Source organism: Protopterus annectens, chromosome 7.part0 (genome assembly GCF_019279795.1).
Source record: "Protopterus annectens isolate FY-2018-M chromosome 7.part0, PAN1.0, whole genome shotgun sequence".
Lineage (NCBI taxonomy): Eukaryota > Metazoa > Chordata > Ceratodontiformes > Protopteridae > Protopterus > Protopterus annectens.
The window spans coordinates 1,446,392,991-1,446,410,242 of record NC_056739.1 but is presented as its reverse complement, the minus strand read 5'-3'; the positions used below and the strand labels follow the sequence as shown (position 1 = coordinate 1,446,410,242).

Genomic DNA, 17,252 nt, shown 5'->3' with positions numbered 1-17,252 from the left:
AACGACAAAAAATACACTAAACCAGACATTGCCAACTTCCTGGCAGACAGGTTCAGTGCAAACTTCTCCCCCCCTTCCCCCCCAAAAGAGCAATTGTCTATCCCAACAGAGTGTAGCCTCTCTGACATCACAGATGCACAGGTGAGAGCTGCCCTTTCCAAAGTAAAAAAACACAGCATCAATGGGACCAGACGGTGTCCCAGGCTGCGTCTTACACAAGCTCCAAGAAGAACTGAACTCTCACATAAAATCACTGTTCAATCTCAGCCTTACTACAGGATATGTACCCAAGGAATGGCATACTACAACAGTGGTCCCACTCCACAAAGGTGGTGCCACAACGGACCCCAGGAACTATCGCCCTATAAGCCTGACTAGCCTGGTCTGCAAAGCTATGGAGCGTATCATCATGGAACTCATAAACAAAGACATTGGGAACCTCCAAACACTGGATCCTACCCAGTTCGGCTTTGTTAAGGGCAGATCTTGCCTCTTGAACCTGGTAGACTTCTTTGAAACAATCACCAAGGCCATATATGAAGGGAAGGTAGTCCGCACAGCCTACCTGGACCTCGCAAAAGTCTTCGACACAATACCCCACCCGGGCATCATAAATAAGCTCACCAGCATAAATATCAACCCCTATGTCACAAGATGGGTTGCAAACTGGCTCAGGGATAGAACCCACATGGTCAGAATTGCAGGTGCCATTTCTGACTCTAAACCAGTTACAAGTGGCATCCCACAAGGCTCAGTCCTGGGACCACTCTTGTTCGGTATATATTTCTCTGAGGTACAGACTAACACAGGAGGACTATGGCTGACCAAGTTCGCAGAGGACTGCAAACTGGGTGCTATAATTGACTCGCCGACTGACACAAGCATCCTCCAAAGGGGTCTCACAGAGACAGATAACTGGTGCCAGAGCCATGGCCTAAAACTAAATGCCAAAAAGTGCATAGTCATCCCCTTTGGAAAAAACTGCCCACAAATTACCACATAAGTGGTAATCCATTAAGTACAGAAGAAGTAATTAGGGATTTGGGGACCCAAGTAGATAGCAATCTCTCCTTCGACAATCATGTTGCCAAAGTGGTTAGAAAGACCTTCTATATAGCCCACCTTATCACGAAAGGGTTCACATCTAGATCAAGAGAGGTCATTGTGCCCCTCTACCCATCACTTATCAGGCCCATAATTGAATACAATGCCCCATTTGGGATGTACCTTACCCGACACCTGCAGCAACTGGAAAGACCCCAAAAGTATCTCACCAAGAGGATCAAGGGACTCAAACAGATGCCCTACTCAGTTAGGCTAAAGAAACTCCAGCTCTACTCATTTGCTTACTGTCTACTCAGAGGAGATCTGTGCCCGACGTATAAAGCCATGTCCAACCCTGAATTAATGGACATGCTCCATGTCAGGAAATCCAAATCCCTTAGAGCTACAAGCTCCAGGGACCTAAACCTCAGCACAGAAATAAATAGGACATGCTGGAGGGACAGATTCATATCCCAGAGGCTCCTCTCACTCTGGAACAAAATCCCAATCCATGTTAGGCAGAGCCCCTCAATGACCCTCTTCAAGAGAAATCTTGACGAATGGATGGGAGATCATAAGTTTACCCCTGGGATCTCTTCTGTGTCCCTACTAGACAGAGTAAACCACCTACGACCAGCAAAAAATGATAGTGAACAAGCAGTAATGAAGAAATAATGATTATTTATTTATAGTTCCTTCAAATCCAGACCGGTTTCGGCTATTCAGCCTTTATCAGTGAATACAATAAAGTTTCCCTACTAGACAGAGGCACAGTAAACTAAACTTAAAAGGGCTATTCTTCTGTGACCTACTATAGAAAGGCACAGTCAACTAATCTAAAAGGGTGGCAAAAGCCAAACACACTCTGGCTAGGCTTATAAATGCCCTAGGGCAGAGCCTAGTATCAACCTATGAACCTAAGTTCAAATGATCCTTGTTGCGTTAGTTGCTCCCTTCCACCATCTCCCTTGTGTTTTTTTTTTTGGTGTGTTGTTTATGTCAGGGTGTGGACAATTTTTTTTCTAGTTTTGTCCATTCAGGGCTCAGCCTAACTCTCTCTGTTGGAGTGAAAGCTATGATGGAGTTGGTGCTCAAACCTGATTTTTAATCAACAGCTCAGCTTTTGCTGACTGACAGTTTGAGCACATGAAAGATGTCTTGAGCTTTGGAAGCTGACTGACTGTTATATTCCATGATAGATATAACTCATATATATAAGGCTACTGCAGCAGTCATCATTCAGACTTTTACTGTTCTGGTAAGTTTAATTGCACAACTGTAATTTCCAACTTTTCAGATTGGGTTCTGTCCTTAAGATAACTAGGGTATCAGCTCTCAGACTCTGTAGAAAAATTTACACTCATGCCAGTACTGCAAAAGACGGTTAGTGTTAGCCATGCCAAAGGCAGCTTGAAAGTTCAGAAAAAAATAGCACCAGCAAGCTATCATATATTTTTGTTGCTTCTTTATGTTTATTTCTAAGAGGCAAGTTTATGCATTGTGTCAATGACAAAATTCATTATTAGGAGATTATTTTGTGATTAATATAACAATGCAGAAGCTGTTTATGGATATTCTATTCCAGTATTTTAGACAGAAGTGACAGAAGAGTAATGTGTCAATAGCTGCTGAAGGTGTTAGAAGAATATCCCTTATAGAGAGGGGTAGCAATGCTGTTTTTCCATACCTCTGAGATATCGAGTAAAAGAATGTAGTGCTTGATAACCAAGAATTATGAGTAAGCAATGATATATTTTGCCAGCTAAAGAAACTCAAGAGGAAGACAGCTGACTGAAGAATAAGCTCTTCAGATTTACCAAACAATAACTACAAATAACTACCAGAGCAGAGAAAAGAATTGCTGCTGTACCTTTGAGGTGTTGTGAAGTGGCCTGGCCTCTTGCAATGACTTGCCTTCCAATGAGAATCAGTTATGAGGTGGCTTTTTTAAAACACTTGAAGATGCCTGGCTCAGTATATGAGTAACTCAAATATACCTATGGAGCTCTGGTGCTTAGATTCTTCATATGCAGGACCTTCACAGAATCACAGAATGGGAAAGTATATGGCATATCTGTTACACGACTATGGTAACCAATTGCTCATGAAATGTAAAGGACGTACCATGTCTGTTGTATATAGCACAAAACAGCATGCTTACAATATAGCATCCTTTTTATGTGGTTTTCTAGCCACTATATCCTAGCTTTTCTGGTTTTAGCAAACAAATGTGTGCTGCCCAGCTGTCTTGTCCTAGTCTCTATGAATGCTACAGGTTCCTATGCTTGTTTGTCAATGAGGCACCCTTTCTCTCATCGTGTGTCACTAGCCTTAAATTCCTGGGACTCTAAAATTGAGCAGGTTTATGATCTGGTCAAGTCAGTGGCAATAGGAGAATAATCTCAACATGATAACAGTGATCCATTGCTTACGGATTTCTTCTGGAACCTCACTATAGCTGTTTCTTGAATTTATTATATGACACCATTCCTAACTACAATTGTATTCCAACAAACAACATCCTCAGACAATATACAGATGTTCCTCACTGTAAAATATCCAGGTTAATGACTGGACCACAGGACATACTTTTCTTTACACTAATGTGTACTATCACGGTATATAGAACTTAAAAATGTGATGTTTCACTGCAGGTCTGTACTGTAAAAATAATTCTGGCCCACTGAGCCCCCGCAGCAACAAATGCAATGAAGGTAAGGTAAGCCAACAGTAGCCAGCCAGAACAGAAAAAAAGCTGAAATGTTCAGTATAATATTAATACAGTCTCTCAAAGAAATGATAAATGAGACACAATGTGTTCAGGTGTCAGTGCTTGAAACTAATGCCGATGTTTACTTAGCTGTGAGATAATGCATTATTCTGGTACTGTAGAATTCCCGTTATTTCAACACATATTAATGTTCACCACAAAGCATATCAATTCTCTCCTTGAATCACAGGAACTATGGTTTTACTAAGCATAACATGCTTTAATCAAAACAAATTGCCTTTGTGTAAATTATTAACTGTAATAAAAATGAACAGAATAAGTGACTAACCATGTGGCACATGTGTGCTAAATGTATTTAAATGGAAGGCAGTCATGGTCTATTTATATTAATTAAGGTTCTGCAAATTCATATCCCTTACTGAGGAAACAGTCAACCATTTCAGTGCTACATTAATGAAAGGAATAAAGAAACAGAAAAAAAGTGTCTGCCTCTTTCTGTTATAAATTAACTTCTTTAAAAAAACAAAATATTACCGATAACTCTTAGTTCTGCGCCAGCATAGATAGTCCCGTATTTGTTTTCAGCTTCACACTGATACATGCCAGAGTCAGACAAGTTCAGGTTCAGAAGAGTAAGTGTCCCTTGGTCAATCTGAAGTCTGTCCTGTGAAAAGAACACAAGCCAACATGTTTTTATGCAGCTTATTTAACATCAGGCATGGTTATGACATACCTACTTACTAATTTGGGTGCAATTATAACACTTTTAATCTTCATGATATAGATTAAGGTTCTGGAGCTACAACTTTCAGACAGTTCATCTTTTTGACTAGTGTAAAGTACATAATGTAGAAGAAAAAATAATATTGGTGCATCTACCTCATAGTTTTGCACATGCAGACACACATATGTGCACACACACACACACACACACACACACACACACACACACACACACACACACACACACACACACACACACACACATGCTTGAGTGCATCCAGATTTGTATCACATTATTTCATGTGTCAAATAACCTTGCTTGAAGAACTCATGGAAAGTGATAGAAGGTACAGTACAATAAAATGAAATGTGTCCATGAATATTAAAAAAAATATGAGCTAAGTGTGGGTATTTCATATATGTTAAAATACTCTGTTATCAGTGTTTCTGTTAGTGCATATTATTTTCTTTCTTTCTTCCTTTCTTTTTTTTGTTGATGGTAATAATGTTTTATTTTTTTAGTTTAGACTTTCGATAACTGCTTTCTAACACTGACTGATGCTTTGGCACTTTACAAATAGTTAACAAGTTTTAAAACCACTAGTGTATAATCATTTTCCATGCAGTTTCACTTCCAAGTACAAAGTAGCATTCACTAGCATGATGTTGATTGCATTATAATATAGCAAACGTGATATTAACATTCTATCTTTAGGACATCGGTTATTATTATTATCAGAATTAATAAATAAAACAATGCACTCTCTTCCTTGAATGATTTTATTATTTTCATGAAATTAAAATGAAAGGTATTGACTTTTGTCAGCCTTGGAGGCAAATATTTCATAGCATAATCAACTATTAGCTTTATAACACATCTACCAAGCTGTATCTCTCCAAGTATGCATTACCATCAGAAAGTAAGGACAATACAGACAACTGTAGCACTAAATGTTTTAGTCTAATCTGTTGTCAAATATCCTAAATATTCCATAATGAGTCATTTGTAGAGGATTACTTTTTTCAGCATTGTAGAAAGGTTTCCTAATAATATTATTTTGTGGGCAATTAATTATGGAAATATTTAATAATCAGTGAAGTTAACAGGGGACTGTCTGACTGCAAGGACTGCATTTAATTAAACATGTTCAGCAATTAATTGTATACTTTATACTCCTCACAACAGTAAGATTTGTTGATGCGTTGTCCTCCAAATGAAGGAAATCATAGAATCCTTGCAAGTCTTCATAGTCATGAGTCAATGATAAACTATATAAATATCTCACGTTTCCTTATTTGCTTCCTGCATGCACAAGCCAGCCTTACCTTTGTTATCAGTGGCACTCCATTCTTTAACCATCTGTAGGATGGCTTTGGCCTTCCACTGGCTTTGCATTCCCAATATATGCTGTCTTCTATTGACATCTGGGCATTGTTTATTGTCTGAGTCCAGCTGGGAGGTGCTGTAACAAAAATAAATAAATATAAATAAATTCAAATAATTCAGTATCTGAATAAAATAAACATTTCCTGTCAAGTACACTGCAAGATAATTCAAAGGGTTAGCTACGCAAAGATAATATTGTCATCCAGTATTCTTCAAAACTGTAGTTTTGTTTTCAATAAAAAGAAAACAAAAACAGATATTTATTTCTTGTTAGTTTGGATTTTACCTTCAGAATGGAACACAGCAAAAACTACAATAATGTAACACTTTGCTGCACATGAACAGTTAAAAATTTATTGAAATATCTGGTTGTAACTAAACCTTTACCTCTCATTTTACCATCAATATATGCCTGTTAGAGAAATTGTGACATCAAGCAAAGTGTAATCTGAGAATTATCCTTCGTAGAACAGTTGCTCTGACACTAACATCTTTCCTTTGAAATGAATGACTGATTTTTATAATGTGGCAAAAATATATAAGATAATGTATGTCAAAGCCTGACCTTGTCACAACACATGGCTAGAGTTTCTTTTATAGATTTATTTTGTTGCCACATAACATTTTAACAGTGCAAAAAGTTACAAGAGTGACAGTGATATACATCAAATAACTACCATTCATCTCATTTTTTGAAGAAATCAGATACACGTGATACATTGTAAGTCACGTAAATGGGGCTTAAATTAAGTATGAGGAACTGCAAAGCTATGCAGTGGAAAATGAGGCAATGCAATCCATCCTCAGCTGACAGAGGAAGAAAAGTTGTATTCTTCCAGAGTTAAGTGTCCATTTAGGAGGGACAAACCTGCTGATTGAATTGCTGCACTGGCTAAGATTAAGTTAGTACTGTAACAGCAGACACTACAGAAAGGCCGATGTATAATATGAAATAAGGTTTCGCATGACCATATGACAGGAAAGTGTAAGCTTGCTTACGGGACTGCAGCTGAAGAGATATGATTTTTCCAAGACCAATGAAATGAAAATAAAAACCACAAAAACAAAACATGTTATGCTTACCTTTTTGCAGGGGGGCACCCGTCACACCCCCTGCTACTTAAATATACCAACTTTGTGATTGCACTACAGTAAGGATAACAGCAAATCCCAAGTTCCATGCTGTATGGTGATCCCTTGGAAAGTGTTCATAGTTTCAAAACTTCGATCATATGGTTTTTGAAGTTTTTAAACTTCGATAACCTGTAGTAGACCCATAAATATATGGATCTACTTTACCTACCCAAATGGCCACATCACCGACTTTCACTTCACTGAGATGAAAGGACCGATAAACCAGAAGAGCAACATCTGGACACTGACTTTCCACTCAAGGTAAGTAACCGCTTGGTCATCCTGTTAAACTTTTCCATTTACCTCCACGGTAGTGCAATCATGGAGTTGGTATATTTACTTAGGGAGCATGGTTGGGTTTCATTTTTTACAGTTTAATTTTTTTTTTTTTTTTTTTTTTGGGGAAGGCCAAGTGGTTACTTACCTCAAGTGGATGCCGGTCTTCTGGTTTGTTGGTCCTTTTGTCTCGGCGAAGTGAAAGTCAGTGATGTGGCCATTCAGGTAAGTAAAGTACACCCATATATATATATATATATATATATATATATATATATATATATATATATATATATGTATATATATATATATGCATGTATGTGTATATATATATATATATATATATATATATATATATATTTTTTTTTTTTTTTTTTTTTTTTTTTTTGCTGTACCAGTTCTTTGATGCATGCAGGGATATAACCATTAATGCAATGGGTGCAATATAGAACAGAGCTAAGTTTGCAGGAACCTAGTTCTTTTCCATGTCTCAGTTAATTTATTTTCAAATATATAATTACGACAGTTAACAAAAATGCTGTACAGACTGGCACTTGTCTGCATATGGACACATTTTTATCAACGTAAGAATAAACAAGAAAGTTAGATGACTTATCACTACTAAGTGGAGCTAGTCTTTTTCAATGAAGACAGAAGGCCGCATCCACCACTCTGGTTATGCAGCTTATAGCTAAGGACTCAATCCAAGCATGCAGTAACCAGCAGTAAGACGTGCAGTGCATCAAGTGGCTGCAGGCTCACTCAGTAAATTACATTTAAAGGTTTTGGAATGTCATGTATAGAGAGCTGCATGCTTATTCCCCCACACTCAGAAAAACAAAAAGCCACTCAGATGCTGTTGACTTTCAATTCTTTAAAAAGTGGTTTCTTTCTCATGCTAAATTCATACTAGCAGACTCTAGTCTAAGTCAAAACATGGTCAGTTATCCTCTGCAAGGGTAATACTCCTCTTGTAAGAATATGCTGAATCACCAAAACTAATATTTACTTTAGTATTTTTTTTTATTTTTGTATTCTGTTTCAAATCGCTCAGACATTTTTACAGCTATACAAGTACTTAACAAGGTTTAATATGCATAGTTCTGTCCTTCTGCCTAATCTAATTTGCTTTGCAGCCACCTTAACAGTGTCATCTTAACAAATAGTTATTTTATTTAAAGCTTGCGTCCCCTTTACTATTTATAATTGAAGACACACCAAATACGCTTCTCTCTTAATCAACTTCAACTTTATTTTAGGTATATTTTAATAAAACACCACATACAAATTTAAAATAAACATGTATCACACAATAACACCAAATGCACTTCGGAAAGGCTAATTAACATCATGCATCATCCTATTTCCTTGGAAGAAAGTTCAAAGAGCTGTGTTTTTAGTGATCTATGGAAGCTAGCTAAAGGGGAGGCACTCCTGTAGCCCCTGAATTAGTAAACTGAAAAGGAGATGGGGTGGGTAAGAAAAGAAATGGACACTTGAATTGTCAACCCTCAGCTCTGGAGTCACCAACAGCCCCTGAGAGGCTAAGCATAGAACCCTCGTCTGGGTGTACAACACCACTAACTCTTTGAGGCAGGAAGAACCTGAGTTATATCCCAACAAAAAGACCCAAGCTTGTGCAACAAGACTGCTTAACTTCATTAAACTGCTATTTTTGCATGGAGCCGCATTTTTTTTTTGCTTAAAAACCTTAAAGAAAATCATAAATTGAACCACCAGCCAGTGCAGACTCTGCAGAACAGAGTTAATAGATTGGTAGTGCACAGCACTGCTAAGTTAACTGGCATTTGATTTTTGCCCTAACTGTAAGCAGTCAAGTTCATTGTTGGGGAGTCTTATTTGAGTAGACTAATCTAGCTCTGATGATTTGAAGGCATGCGTCACTACTGAAACATCAGCTAAAGATAAGAAGTGCTTTTTCCTAGGTATGTTTCTTAAATGGAAACAAGACAGTTTTACAAGAGCTGACACGGTCCCTAACAGCCAGCTTTTGATCAAGGATAACTTTTAACTTACGCATTTTCCAAACAAACTTGCTGTTATTACAGTTCTAATCTCTGTCCTTTATATTAACTTCTGTATAATTCCTAAAGCAACGCCCCCTTGCCTTGGTCACTACTATCATGAGCTACCAGTTTATATCCTGAGCATTCTTACAGTGTCTTATGTTCTATGATTCTTTTGATACTTAATGTCTTCCTCTTCTTGATATAAACAACCTGTGATATTTTTTTTTCTTTTTTGTCAAGATCTAAGCAAAGGCAAGTTTGTGTGTAAGAAAAACAATCAGAATTGACCAACAAGTGCTGTGAAGGTGTAAATCATTTCTTAACCATTTATCAGATGAAAAACAGCATAACCTTGTATCTGTAGGCTACTGTGCTCTCAATTAAATTAACAAACACACACAATATTTGATCAGTTATAGATACTCTGTTAAAAGAAGGGAATAAAAGACAAATGGAAGGTGAGTGTGTGTGTGTGTGTGTGGGGGGTGTCTACTTACAAGCCAAAGCAGAGTACTTTCCGGGGATAAAGAATATTAGCTGGTGGCTCAGTGGTGCAGTGGTGGCGTTGTCACCTCAGATCAAGAGGTTCTCTGGTTCAATTCGTGGGTGGGGTGCCTTCTGTGTGGAGTCTGCATGTTCTCCCTGCATTTGTGGTGCAGTGGTGGTGTTGTCACCTCAGATCAAGAGGTTTTCTGGTTCAATTCTTGGGTGGGGTGCCTTCTGTGTGGAGTCTGCATGTTCTCCCTGCATTCGTGTGGGTTTCCTCCAGATGTTCCAATTTCCTCCCACATTACAAAGACATGCATCTAGAGCATTTCTCCCTGGGCCCCTGCTGAAAATTGGCTTCATTCCAAGTCGGACTTTCCTGGTAAACAAATGTCAAATGAATAAAATTGTACATTTTCCTTTATTCTTTGCTTAGCCACCTTTGTGGCACAGGCATTTTATATCAATACAGATATATATACATATATATAAATGCCTGTGCCAACAATGGTAGCTAATATCTATATATATGTTTTTTCTTAAATTGGAAAACCCAACTATGTAAAACTGCCTCTTTTCAGGCATAAGCCAGGATCACTATCTGATTAAGTGATGCACTCAGACTCACACAGTGAGCAAATGGATGCCATGGGACACAAACTCAAGACTACAACATGTATCAAATTTGCTAGAAGCTTATAACCTTAGTTGTCTGTGTTAAGTTGCCAGACATCAAATGATTGTTTATTATTTTATTTTATTTAGCTGTAATTTTTTTCCCTTGGTATTCCTATCGTTACAAGTCTATATAGGCAAATGTTTTGTCAAAAATGTTATTTTGAATTTGTCATATGATGATTGATACCTTTCTGGAAAATAATGACTAGCTATACTTATTAAATGTACCTATTTGTTCCCAGAAAGGTTTCCCTTTTGTACATGTCTAAATGATGGAACTTCATTGATGCAGTGTTCTTATCCCCCTCTCCACACATAACACAGACATGACTGAGGAGCTGCGTCATGCAGTCCACAGATGTAATACAATATTTTGAAACTTGTTCAATTGACATTTTTTTGAAAGCTACAATTAAACATCATGGCATTAGTGAAGTAGGGGAAGATGGTTCCCAATAATTCCCATAAAAGGGCTTCAATTCTTTTATAACGCTTTTACTTAATATAGTGTTATTTAAAGTTGCATAACCTCAGAGGAAGTGCAGGACTTTTGGCAAAATGATTTGTTATTTGAAATCAGCTGAGTGAACTGTATAGTTAGGTCAGTTTTCACTTTCAGAAGAATTCACTGGATGTTAAAAGATGTTCAGATTTATTTCAAAAGAAGTATGCAAATGAAGTCACCCTGTGTCTTGTCTATTTGAAGAAAAAAGTTCCATTTAGCGTCTGTATTCTTCTGCTATTTGACAAATACAGAAACTTTACACCACAGTCTGAAATTGAAGTTAGTAAGGAGAAGAAATGCAATGCATAATACTGAAATGCGAGTGATACTAGACAGTGGTACAGAATTATTATTTTCTGCAATAGAGAAGCATATAGATTACCATACCATTATGAAAACAGCAAGTATGAATATGAAATGGAGCATTTACAGAAGTGTTCAGTCTTAAATTCAGTGTATATGTAGAGACAAATTAATGGAGCGTTTCTGTAATATGACACTGTGGGTATGGAGAGACACCCATGTTACTAAATGGAAAATGATCCGTTTAAATCATAGGCAAGTGTCATGCTCCTCAACCATTAGTCTGATGCACAGACTGATTCAGTGAGTGAATGCCCTTTGAAATAGCAATACATAACTATACTGTAATAGTCATGGCAGCTAGGAATAAGGTAGAGATGCATACAAAATCACTGAAACATGAACTCCACATATAGAAGTTAATGGAGCTTTCAACAGATATGACATATTCTTATATGTCAAAAGGCTGTTTTAAAATAATGACATTTTGCTGCAGACACCATTTATATAAATATCATTGAAAGTGAATGGTCACTTATGTAAGTTATAGTAAAATGAGCCTGCAAATGCATACTGAAATAAAATGGCTATAAATGTTATTTGGATGCAGAAATCTCTCTGCAGTGGAATGTAACTCAGAAAAAATAGAGAGAAATAGAGGTTGGCTGAGGTTATTACTGAGTTAGTTTGGTATACAGAAAAAATAACATGGGCAGCGTCCAGGTTACAGGTGATTCTAAAACATAGACTGCATGGTTTGAAAGTTCAAAATAGTGTGGTTTGCAGCTATGTTAATGAGTGCATAATAACATGTAAATAAGGAACTCCAGACAAATAAGGTGCATGAAGTATGCAATTAAAGGAAGCCAAAATGGCAGAATGATTTAGAGATGTATAAAACAGCAGTGCTGCACAGCCATGTGTACCCATGTAAATGCACAGGTTTACAGCGTACATGATAAGCAGGAAAGTCACTGCAAGCACAGCAGCATCTGTTGTGAGGTGCAGTCAGAGGCACTGCTTGCAGTGTTGTGCGTCATGCCCATCTGTACTGATGGATGAGGTACAAATAGCCCCTGACAGACCAACAGACAGCAGACCACTTCTTAGTGGACATGAATAATCTAGGGGACTTAGCGGTGCTGTGCCATGTGCAACTACAATCAAACAGCATGCATGGTATCCTGCTCCTGTGATACAAATGTATTAACCATTGTAGCTACAAGGAGCTTCCAACAACCTATAGATGGCATGGTAAGGATTTCAAAGATATCAAGCTCATGAATCCTAATTCACTGCCTCAAACTTGTGCTGTAACATCTAGAGGTGTCTACCTGTTTCCACATGATACCACAGCACAGAAACAAAGCTATGCAGGCCTTCAGTCAGGTGGCCCATTTCCCCAATGCTCCTGGAACTATGGGTTGTACTTATGTTGCTACTAAGATCCCAATTAGTCAAGACAGACAGAGATGCATAAAGAAAACTTCCTTCTACGAATTGATAAGTTACCTACAATTCCCAGAGCATTATTTATAGTGTGTGTATGTGTCATAACATTCACATGTATGGCATATGTTCAGTCTATTCTAGTGAATCCCACAAGTGGACTACCTACAGGGTCACCTTGTAGTATCTGCTCACACATGCCAGATAGCTACATATATTCTCACATGCATGTTGGGAACATGCCACATATAATATGTTGATTTTTTTTTGTGTGTTTCAGTGAATGACAGTCATGCATCAGCACCTTGGTTTTTAACCCAAAGCTAAAGCTTTGGCTCATGCAGGTAATGTCCTCCCATGCAGCTCACTCACAATCTTGAAACATAATGGAGGAGGTATTTGGACCACTGAAGACAGACACTTCCAATGTATACATACCTCAGCAGGGGTATAAAAATCCAGTCTGGACATATGCAACAAGATATTTGTTGTGTGCACCATGCTATGTAACATGATAAATGTGATATAGAACTTATAGTACAAGTCCCAGTGTCAATAGAAAGGCAAGTTGGAGAGTCAGGTGAAGAACATGTAGTGGTGCTTGTAAACAGATATCTGATCTGCAGTTACCAACCTTGACACAGACAACACAAAATAAAACGATGCATATTTTAGCTATGCAGGACAGTGAATGGACTGACGGTACTCTGCATCAGGCATCACCATAGTCACACAGGTTAGGGTAGGCAGGGCACAGCTATCATCACTTGCACAGCTGGGGGAAGGGGATGTAATAACAGTATTTATAGGACTTTAATGTTGGGATAAGGTCACAGGAGCTGAACATTGTAGCCACACATGCTAGAAGGTTTTGAGGAGTCAGGGATCACATTCTACAGTGGTGGGACTTTGCTGCCACAGCATGATCATTGCTGTGTCCACTGAGGCACTTTGCCATTCCATGGCAGCAGAGATGTACAATAATGGGAACATACATATACACCATGATGAGGAATCTCTTCTGCTTATGCTGAGCATTGCACCATCCATGGCTTGGATGGTACCTATGCCCAGTAAACACTGATGCTGCTTTATTAGTGATTTCCATATTACGAGCCTGCAGCAGCTTCAGGCTATTGATTTTTTTCTATTTGTTGCTTCCTTTATGTGGCCATGCTATTACCTGCAGATAAGACATGTCATCAAGTTGGTATCAGTGCTGTACTAAAGGCATAAAAAGGACTATGGTGCCTTACTTCTCTTACAGACCTAATTAACAGCTAGAGATATTGCTGTGCAGGTGAAGGTCACATAGCTAAACTATTGTGATACTTTCCTAATATATACTATGTCTTGTTCGCATAAAGCTATCATACTCCCCTTTCTCCCAAATATGACTTCTGTGTCTTATTTATATTTACATACTACTCCTCTAAGGGACACTTTCTCACACAGTATGCTATTAACTCCACACTAACCTCTGTATAACACTACTATTGTACCACAAAAGTAATAACTGATCTATAAAATATTTGGCTTGCATTTTTTTCTTTTTATACAAATATGCATGCAGTGCTATACTAATTTATTTATATGACATGACTATAAATAAATGAGAATATTCAAAAAATGAAACACACTGTACAACCCTGTTTCTAGCGGGATTGCTTAGTACATTATAAGGGAGTGATTCAAAGACCACTGTAGTACTGCAGTGACATAAAGTTGAAGGCCTGTGTTGGTAAAACAGAAGGCCATTTATTTTATTTTATTTTATTTTATTTTATTCATTTATTTTACATTTGTTTTCTGGGAAAGTCCCACTGGGTGAATAACCCATTTTCAGCAGAGGCCCAGGGAAAAAAGCTCTGCACAAAAATCAAATAATGAAAGAAAAAGAGTCAAATCGAGGTTACATGAACATATGATAAGGGGATACATAGGAAAAATTCCTTGATAAGACAGACATTGTATATAGTTAGATGACATAACATTTGAACAGTTAGATATACATTATATATACTATTATTTAGTCTTGTCTATTATAGAGTAACTACAGTCTGATGAGGCAAGAGTAAAGTTCATTCACAAATAGATCCTAGACTAAACAGTTTGCTACAATAAATTTTATACATTTTGCAGTAGACAGCTTGTCATTTAGTTTGCATTTGTAAAAGAGAAAATAAGAAATGTGATAAAGGAACTGTGGTGTACAAAATCGAGGGAGGTATAGAGGTAGTGCTGGCAATAGAGTAGGACAGCAAGGAACAGTGACAGGAAGGTAAACAAAAAAGTAAGACAGAGAGGATTGTTGTTGTTTTTGTTTTTTGTTTTTGCTGGCGTTATTTATACTGGGAGGTGAGGTATATTGAAGAAGAGCTAAGCTAACCAGGTTTGCTTCATGAGCAAAACCATGTACTTCATAAATGGGTTTTCAGTATTTTTTTAAAACTGAATGGTGTTGGTAGTGGAGCTAACTGTTTGAGGGAGTAAGTTTCAAAGCCTGGGTACATGATTTGAGAAGAGAGAGCCTCCAGCAGTCTTCTTAGATTTATTAACTTTTAACAATGATTTATTAGTGGAGTGTAGAACTTGATCATTTGAGTAGCGTTCAATTACGTTTTGGAGAACTGGGGTTTTATCTGGTTGGTAAAGTAATTTCTGAGCTGTGATCAACTGATTATAAAAAAGTAGTTGTGTAGTAGCTTCAGCCAAGAGAGTTGTCTCAGGGCTAGACAGTGGTGTGATTGATAAGCAGAATGCATTGCAAATTTTCCTAATTTATTATAACAATATTCGAGTTTACCCAAGTCTGACCTCTTCAAGGTTGCAAGTATTGCAGAAGCATAAAGCAGGGTAGAGAGAAGGTGTGTTCTTGAGATAGCGATCCTAGTTTTGTTGGTTAGGAATTTCTTATTTCTATAAACTATGTCTAGCTTGTTAAGAACATTTTTTATATTGGGGAACTATGTATGTTAAATTTCATGTTGTTGTCATTTATGATTACGAAGAGTTTTGCAGAAGATATTGGTGCAATAGTTGTATTGTCTATAGTTTTGATAAGAAAAGAGGGATGGAAGTCATTGGTTCTAGTGGGATGGGAGATCATAAGTTTAGTTTTACTAGGGTTAAGTATGATTTGGGATTTGGAAAGCCAGGATTCAACATCAAAAAAGGACATATACATGTAGAATTGTCAGCATATTGGGCTAAGGAGGTAAGGGAAGTAACTGTGTTAAGTTTATTAATAAAGGGAATGAAGAGAAGGGGACCAAAAGTAGAATCCTGAAAGGACCCCCATTATTACTGGCAGTAGTGGGGTAGCTGCTTTTTTCCCATTTTACTGCTTGTTGGTGACATGTTAGATAGTTTCTGAAACATGTAAGTACAGACTGAGGTTAAGGTTAAAGAGTTCCATTAGTAGTTTGTCATGGGAGACAGCGTCAAAAGCATTTGACAGATCAAGGAAAATGGTTGAAATTACTTTGCTTTCCTTCCTATACTGATTTATAGTCTTAGTGAAACTAAGAAGGGCAGTTGCAGTACCATGATTAGGTTTAAATCCATGTTGTGTTGGGGCTAATAGGCTAATTGTTGAGAAGTAGTTCAGAAGCTGAGAATGTATACACTTTTCTAGAATTTTGGATAGCTGGGGCAGTATGGCAATAGGCCTATAATTAGAGCGCTCTGTAGATTGCCACCTCTATGTAGGGGGATTATGTATGAAATTTTCCAGAGAGATTGGATTTGCTGTTCGGAGATAGAGAGGTTGATAAGAATTGATACAGGGTAGGTGATAGCATCAGCACAAAACTTTAGATATTCGGCTGGTAAGTTGTCAGCTGCTAAAGTTGTTTGTTTAGGTTTTCTGAGAAGGTTTTTTATGTTATTTGTTAAAATAGGCTGGAAGGAAAAAGTATTTTCATTGCTGTTTAATGCAAAGGTTGGTGGTGAAGGTGAGGAGCTGCTATTTTTGGAGAGTGACAGTATGATTTCAGTGAAGTATTTATTAAACTGCCATAGAACTTAGGTTGTTTGAGGAAGAGAGGTGTGGGGCTGATGCTTGGCTGGGGTGTAGGGTTGTATTTACTGCAGACCAGAATTTTTGGGGTTGTTTTATGTTTCATTTGGATATTGGTGTAGTAGTTTATTTCTGAGCTCTTGGTATGCTAGACAATTAAGCTGAAATTTATCACTCTACCATCTTACTCAGGCCTTATCTCTCCATTTGAGTAGAGCCCTAATTTTCTTAGTTAACCAAGGAGCATAGTCTGATGTTGACCTTATTGTTCTGGGTGGTGCTAATTTGTCAAGTATATTGAGGAAGATGGAGTTGAGATATCTAATGGCCTCGTCTAGGTGTAACACCTTTGGATGAGTCCAGCTGCAATGGCTGAGTATAGACATAAGGTATTGAGGGTTGAAGTTTCTTTTGTTTCGGATATGATGATACATGGTGTGTTTGAGAGGATGTGTATGATGCCCGAGTAAGTAGGCTGGTATGTA

At 37.6% G+C, this 17,252-nt stretch overlaps 1 protein-coding gene across 2 annotated transcripts in view; it reads right to left on the bottom strand.

Annotated features, from left to right (window-relative positions):
• Positions 1-17,252, bottom strand: part of CNTN4 (contactin 4) — a 3,809,844-nt gene that overhangs the window by 1,164,583 nt on the left and 2,628,009 nt on the right. For both annotated transcript variants that reach the window (XM_044078010.1, XM_044078011.1), the window contains exons 10-11: positions 5,825-5,961; positions 4,310-4,439 (exon numbers count right to left, since the gene is read on the bottom strand). In XM_044078010.1, coding sequence (XP_043933945.1) covers positions 4,310-4,439; positions 5,825-5,961 — 267 coding nt within the window. The remainder of the gene's footprint in view (positions 1-4,309; positions 4,440-5,824; positions 5,962-17,252) is intronic.